Source organism: Leucoraja erinacea, chromosome 10 (genome assembly GCF_028641065.1).
Source record: "Leucoraja erinacea ecotype New England chromosome 10, Leri_hhj_1, whole genome shotgun sequence".
Taxonomy (NCBI): Eukaryota; Metazoa; Chordata; class Chondrichthyes; order Rajiformes; family Rajidae; genus Leucoraja; species Leucoraja erinaceus.
Window position 1 is genome coordinate 48,729,396 of NC_073386.1, and position 8,105 is coordinate 48,737,500.

The following is an 8,105-nucleotide window of genomic DNA, read 5'->3' on the forward strand; positions in this document are numbered from 1 at the left end:
TCTTCTTTGCCTCTGTATCTCTCGTCTCTCCTTGAGAAATAATCTGTTTCTTTGATCAAGCTCTTCTTCAGCTGACCTGGTATCTCTTACAGAGAAGTTCAGTGTCAAATTTTGATCGATGATGCTTTTGTGAAACACCTCGGAATGCTTTCCTGTACTAAAGGTATTATTATTTTTTGCGCCACATTGGAAGTAAAGATCCTGGCTGAAGATACAATATCACTCACTCTCTTCCTCAAATCTGTGTTGTTGCCTTCCAGACCTGCCCATCTTTATTACAGCACTGCATTTTAATCTCTCTCCTGAAGGTTTCCCTCTGCCTGCAGCACTGAAATAGGCAGAAATGAAGTCACGAATAACATACTCTGTGACCGATTGTCCCATCTCCACACTGCAATTTTATGAAGCTTTTTGCACATTTAACAGTGTTTGTCCATTGACCATTGACCAACTCCATTTCCACCTCTCTCAACCACTGATGTAGACAGCTTAGTGAAAGCCCCTTCCCTTGATCCCAGCCTGACCTGATTGTAACAATGTCACTTGCACCCATCTCCATATCATTGGTTTTGGAGACCCACGAGGAACTACCTTTAGGTTTTTCCATCCTTTGTTGCACCTTGGTACCTTGGTGATGCCATCTGAAGCCATGAGGTCAGCTTCCACATGCATGGTGGTGACAAATAGCCCAACCTCTCTAGCAACTCTCCTGATCAGTATTCCGATTCTGCTTATTGGCTGTGTCCAGTGTGTTCCAGTTAAACACTATTGTTGTTTTGGCTCTAACCGTGCACTCAATAAATTTGCCTCCGCTTGAACTTTGTCTTAAGACCATAGCAGACAGAACACAACTTTGGCATTCTTCGCCACAGCTTCTGAACCCCCATACCATTAAAGTGACCACCAATCTCTATCTCTGAAACATCACCTGCCTCCCAGCTTACATTAGGCTACCTGTGTGAAATTTATGTCGTTGACGATGCTATATGTTTGTCTGACTGGAATTCCAGCCTCCACAGTCTGTAAACGTCAGCTTGTCCAAAACTCTCCTGTTTCTATCCTTTGGTACACCGTCTTGTTCAGTATCACCCCTAGAATTCCTTGCTCATGCTGAGAAAGAAGCCACTAGTAATGGAGGTGACTGGAGCTGGGAGTTGAAAACCAGGAGATTCTGCTGTTCCCACAGTAGGCATGGTAAATTGGAACACGTTGGCATTGGCTGCTGAGATGAAGGTGCTGGTGGCTCTTGTGGGCTCCCAAGCCTCCGGGTTAACCTTCAACATTGGTGCCTGAAAACTATCCACCCGTGATCCCTGCAGCCTCCAGTCGCCAAGCCTCCAATTTAAATTTCCCATCAGTTTCCTAACCTGGCCTCGCCTTTTCCTGTAATCACGTCTGTGTTCCTCTGATTCAGGTCTCCTGTGCATTCGCTGCTCTGCATTTCACCTGTTTGGCCAAACGTTTGCAAATTCCCTCGCTGCACACCTCTTACGTTGCATCACCCCCTCCTGCATTAAGATTTTTTTTTAACTCTTTGACTAGCTTGTCGTTAAAATTGCTAACATTACTGTTAATGGCTTGACGTTTGTTTGTAGTTGATTGCGCCTCTAAATTTCTTTTGCAGAAATCCGGTTGCTTTGGAAGGTTATCTGTGTTATTTTAATTCCCATTTGTAAAACAACTTATTTTTCTCCTGTTAGTGGTGCAAGAAGCTGCCATGTTGAAAAAACATAATCTGTTTGAAGACAACTTGCCCTATACCAGTGATAGCGATGGTAATCTCACGGATAAAAATGAAGGAAAGACACCACCAGGTTCTCAACCCAGGAGCCCAGCCAAAACATCACCAGCAGGCTCATGTGCTGAGGAACTGGAAGTCAGTAAAAAAGTGATTTCACAAAATTCTGCTCCAACGTCGGATATTCTGTTGAATGAGAAACAGGAAAGTGAACAGTCATCAGCTTCTCATGAGAATTCTGGTAATGAGATACTTCACGCCAAGCATAATGGAGAGGTGATGGCCCAACTTGATATAAATGCAGTACAGGAAAACAGTACAGCCACAGGGATTTATCAGGAAGCTGAAAATCCAATTGGATTAAATAATGCAAACAGTAATGAGAATGTAGCTGGAAATGAACCTCAGAACAGGCAAGAAGGTGAAAAGGAGAATGAAAATGTATGTTCCTCAGCTCCCGATAGTTTAAAAGAAATACATGACTTGCTAACCGTAGAAATAGTGCCAACTGAGAAGAATCCTGAAAATCGGGAAGCTTTGCCATGCAAAGCCAATGATGCAAACCATGTTGATGTACACAATGAATCCAGTCCAAAAATGGATGAACTTTTGAAGGATATAAGTGAAACAAATGGAGAAGACAACACATCAATAGTTGAATCCATGGAAGGTCAACAGGAGATAATTGGGAAACACGAAGAACAAAACGTGCTGGTGCCAGCTGAGGATCTTGTGGAAGGCCAGAATGAGGAGGAAAATGAACTGAAGAGCTTGACTCCAACAACTGATGAATTGGTGGAAGGTCAGAATAAAGATGATAAGGAATGGAAGGGCTTATCATCAACAGTCGATGATCTTGTAGAAGATCAGTGCAAGACAGAGAATGAGAATGAAAGCTTACCATCAGCAGTTGAAGAAGTTGTGGATGTTCAGCATAAAGAAGATAATGAATGCAAAGGTCTACCATCAACAGTTGATCAACTTCAGGAAAGTCAAGATAAGGAAGATAATGAATGCAAGACCATGCCAATGGTTAATGATCTTGAATGCAAGACCTCGACCATGGTTAATGATCTTGTAGAAGGTCAAGGCAAGGAGGACAAGGACTCGCATGAAGACTTATCAACCACACTTAATGAAGGATCACAAGGACAAGGTGAGATGATTGCAGAACCCGAAAAAGAAGACATGCCACAAAAAATCAATGTCTGTTTGGAAAATGAGCCTTCCACTGATGGTGTTGAGTCTAAAGCAGTTTCTGGGAGTGCCCCAATATTGAGCAAGGAAGAAGCTCAAGAAATTGGTTCTGTACACACAGAAGATATCGAAGTGCTACATGATGCTTCTGAGAAGGAGGAAGTAGAAAAGTCTGAATCGGGATGAACTAAAGAAACTAAAGAGATGACAAGAATTCTCAAATGTAGATCATAATTGATGTGGATGCAGAGGCAAAGACATTAACAATGTAACATGATTGTGACTGTCGTATCGCTGCATAAAACCAATCCATCGAATCACCAGAAACTGAAATAATGGAACTTTAAGCCCAATCTCCATAAAATCAATTGTAATGTGAGATGTCCAAGATGCCAAAATCCCATCTTCCATTTGATTTGGATTATTTACCTAGACTCAGTGCTTTCCTGATTGCACCAGGCATTCCAGATTATACCGAACATTATTGTTCATTGCCCATTTCTATATGCGTGCTTCACCTGGCTGTGCAGATTGAACTACTTTGACAGAAGAAGTAAATTCTCTTATCAAAGTGACTCAACCACGAGTACATGAATATGAAGAAAGTAGAAAGAGTTGAGTTGAATGAAACAGGTTTTCTGGAAGAGATAGCTATTGTGCAAATTCAAGAAACTTGGAACATTTAATGATTAACTTCTTTGGTAATCATGTTATGTGATGATAACGAGAATATCTACAGAATATATTCTTTTTAAGTGTTCAAATAATGGGCTATCTTCATGAAGGATCAACAGGGTGGCTGCTTCCATGTAATATACACTGAAACAGTTCCTGAAATGTTCTGCTGTATACACGCTGTCTATGTGGAATGCCATGCAATGATTTGTATCACTCTGTTCATGGTACAGAATGCACAGATTCAGAGAGCATAGAATTATACAACATAGAAGCAGGCCCTTGGATCCACCATGCCCCTGCTGAACTTTTTGTCCATCTACATAAATCCTATTTGCCTGCCTCCTTTACTACCATGGCTATTTAAGTGCCTGCTCGATGTACTTAGTTACAGTAAGTGCCTGAATTCATTATGGTTTTAGCCATGTATAAAACTGTAACTGTTTAATAGAGTGCGCAGTTACACTAGTACCAAAAATAATTTGGAATTCAGAGCTCTGTATAAATAATGACGCATATTTAACTGCAGATACTGAAATATTACATAGAACGCAAAGTGCTGGAGTAACTCAGTGGGTCAGGCAGAATCCCTGGAGGACATGGACAGGCGACGTTCAGAGTCAGGAGAACCCTGTCAGAAGGAGTAGAGGAAAGAACTGCAGATGTTGGTTTAAATCGGAGATAGACACAAAATGCTGGAGTAACCTAGCGGGACAGGCAATATCTCTGGAGAGCAGGAATGGGGGACGTTTCGGGGTCTGAAGAAGGGTCTTGATCCGAAACGTCACCCATTACATCTTTCCAGAGATGCTGCCTGTCCTCCTGATTTACTCCAGCATTTTGTGTCTATCCTGTCAGGAGAGTCTGGACCCAAAACATCACATGTCAATGTTCTCTAGAGATGCTGTGTTACTCCAGCACTTTGTTTTCTCTCTATGTATTAATTCCTATCTTTACACAACTTACCACTCATAATACTGCTGTGACTAGTTTATGGAAGTTTGGCAATCTTACAACAGTCCTGGTGTGGAATGTGCTGTAAGGCAAGCTACTGTTGTCACTTTGGTACAAACTAAAGCAGGACTGACTACATCAAGTGGAATGTTTTTGCTGCACCTTTGTTTCACCTTTTACACAGTGAAATTTGCAGCTTATAGTTATAAATCATCAAATGAAAACTTATCAGCTACCTAAAAGAAAACTAAAGCTGACCATTCACTTCATTTCACAAAAGGGAACAAATGAAACATTTCCATTTACCTTACAATAGGAGAAATAGGCCAATAAAATGAGTGCATGCATGTCCCATACCACATTCAAACTTTTTTGGCTAAGAAGATTTAATGATTACAGCTTTCAATTTTGGCGTAGGAAAGGAATGAAAGAAGGGCTTCTTTGAAGTGAGGGCTCACTCCAAGCTGTTGCATGTGAGTCCCTACCACTTCCTAAAACTAGAGATGAGTGAAAGTATGTGCTTCGTGGCATCTAAAAAAGTGGGGAGCACATTTTAAATGGAAAAAAATAAACAAAATAGCCGGCGGCCCAGGTTCAATATAAAACTATATAGAGCACTAAATGATAAGGAGAAAAATCTAAAACAAGACTATCACTTCATCCATTGATATATTGCCTCTTAGATCAGCTCACTCCATTTAAAAATGACATATGAAATACTTAATTGCACCGATCTGATTCATGTGAGAAAAGCTGAAATGAAATGCTATCTTTAGTTAATAACAAGAAAAGAACACCTGTTCCTGTATCCTTCATTAGAACAACGTAAGGTCATTCACTGGGAAACAAAAGAACTCTTCAGATAGAGGCAGTACAATCATTGAAATTACACCAGTGGTCAATTATACAGTAAACCATTATGAAGTAAAAAAAATGTGCTCGTCTCTTCTCCTCTTTCAAATTTTGCTACTTTCAGCTACAAAAAGAGAAATGCGAGTTAAGTCTAATTTGATTAAGGGGGCCTGGTAGTTTCCACAGAGTTAAAGTGGCATTTCAATAATAAATGGATCTCAGTGCAAAATGGACACTTGTGTAAGGTTCAATTAATTGTTAAATCCATCTCACATTAAAACAATTTAAAAATTGTTGCTAAATTTAATGATGTAAAAAAACAATTTCACTTTTGTCTACACTTCTCTTATAGATTGTTGACAAAGACACAACTGTATGGTGTTGGTGTCTTCCATATTTCACTTATACCCCTTTACTGGGGGGCTATCACCTTGAAAACAAGTAAATAACACGTCAGAAGTGTGTTTCCTGTGAATTTTCACCACATAAAAATTGAGTTGTGCCACAAGAAAAATCTTAGTATTGATTTAAAAGTTATACTGGGGGAATGAAATCTCCATGACAACAACTTGACATTATCTATTCTACTAGCTTTTAGTTACCCTTACCTTCTGAAGTTTAGTTGAGATATAGTTACAACCCTGGCAAAATGAATGGGTACAAATTGCACTATGTAAGAATGGATTCTTCTCACATTTTCATCTACTGTGTTTTCACACAAGAGCTACAAGCACTTGCTGTTAGTATTGTGCCATATATTGTCAAATCAGATCCTCACCTTGGTGATTCTAGCATTTGCAAGGACATAAAAAGCAAAAGCAGGAATTGGGCATCGAGTTATTTGCACCTTCTCTGCCATTCAATGAGGATCATGGCTGAGTTTTAACCTCAGAGCTACTATCCATGAGAAACCTCGTAGGTGTTTAATACCCTGAATTGGTCAGTGTCTGAGCTTCCGCAGCCCTACTAGATAGAGAATTTCAAAGACTCGCTTTCATCTGTGTGAAAAAAATTCTCCGCATTTCAGTCCTGAATGGTTGAACGCTGGGTTCGAGACACCACAGCCAGGAAAAACATCGTTCATGTGTCAAGCTCCAGAAATATTTTGTATGTTTCAATGAGAATTCCTCTCATTCTTCGAATATCCAGAGTATAGATCTAGTTTATTTAATTTAATCCCTGCATTCCAGAAATCAATCTAATGAACCTTTGTGACTTTCCCTCTAATATGCTTCCTTAGGACGTGAGATCAGAGCCCGTATACAATAGTCCAGGTGAGGTCTCACCCACGGTTCTGTATAAATTTAATAAGCCATCTTTATTCTTGCACATAAAATCTCTGACGATAAAGGTCTATGTATCCTTTGCCTTTCTATTTGTTTGATGTACCTGCATTTAACTTTCAATGATTTATATACACGATAAGCTGGTCTTTCTGGATGCTGACATCTTTCAATCTCTTATCCTTTTTCAAATGTAGTATTTTTCTATTTTGTTTACTGTCATTTTATGTTCTTAATTTAAAACACTGATCCCAAGCCTCTCCTGCGATCGAAGGATAAAATTGATGGAATCACATATAATATTTTAATCAGTTTTCCACGTTCTGAAATTTGTTTAAGATTTCTGCTGTAATTGACACTTCAACACTTGAGATTGGAAATGGAAGTAGTTACCTTTTGAAGAAATTAAATTCTCAATAATTTGACTGTGCATGAACTTTAAATGTACAGCCTTGTTGCTATTGCACGGCAAAAGCAAGGAGGCTCTGGAAACAATTTATCTGTCTTTAAATGTCTTCTGTAATTATGTATTTCTGATTTAATTTGAATATATATGTTGACACTGAAGAAAGTTACAAAACTGAATATTTTAACACAATGCTTTGTTTGGAATAGATAAGCTCTTTCAAGACTCTGTTAAGAACCCATTTTTTCATTACTGGAGATAATCTTTCTAAATAAATAAGTGATCATTCAAAATCCACTTTCAAACTCTGTGGTTATTAAGAAATAAAGCTTCATCCATCTGCTGCGGGAAAATTGCCTAATAAATAAAAGCTTCATCATGAAGGGTCCACAAGGTGTATTATTCTAGAATTATTGAACATTTCATATGTTGCTGTGTAATTCCAGAAGAAATCCTACAGCGCATTTGCAGGAGTCGCCTATTTTCAGTTCAATAGAGTAGGATGAAGCATTGGAAGGTTGGAAATTGTCCCCTGCAGAATTAGCATAGACATTAGGCAACACTGTGAGCAATTGATCTATTAGAACGCAGCAACAATTGTCATGTCTCATGTTGCATATAACAACTTGCATTAATATTATACCTTTTACCAAAAAAATATTTGCCTGCTTAATTAACAAACCAAATATATTTGGTAGGTACATGAATCAGAATACATTACTCCTGTCTTTTAGTAGGCGATCCCACATCTACCAAATCACTATGATGCCACTAGAGGTACTTGTGTTCACTATTACTGATAACCAGATGATCAATTCTGAAATGGCTAGGTTTAATTCATTATTTCATATTTATACTGATGTAGCGTGTAATATGTCATGCTATAAATGTATCACAACATACAAATTACATGTGGGCCTGAAAGTAACACAGAATATATATAAAGTAATATAATTGGAACTCTGGTTAATGTTGCATGAGGGTTGCTTGCAGTCTCAGT

At 38.8% G+C, this 8,105-nt stretch overlaps 1 protein-coding gene across 1 annotated transcript in view; it reads left to right on the plus strand.

Moving 5' to 3' along the window:
- Positions 1-7,498, plus strand: part of niban1a (niban apoptosis regulator 1a) — a 110,080-nt gene extending 102,582 nt beyond the window's left edge. The window contains exon 15 of the mRNA XM_055642181.1: positions 1,701-7,498. Within this exon, the coding sequence (XP_055498156.1) occupies positions 1,701-3,121 (1,421 nt within the window). The 3' untranslated portion in view covers positions 3,122-7,498. The remainder of the gene's footprint in view (positions 1-1,700) is intronic.
- Positions 7,499-8,105: the final 607 nt, after the last annotated feature.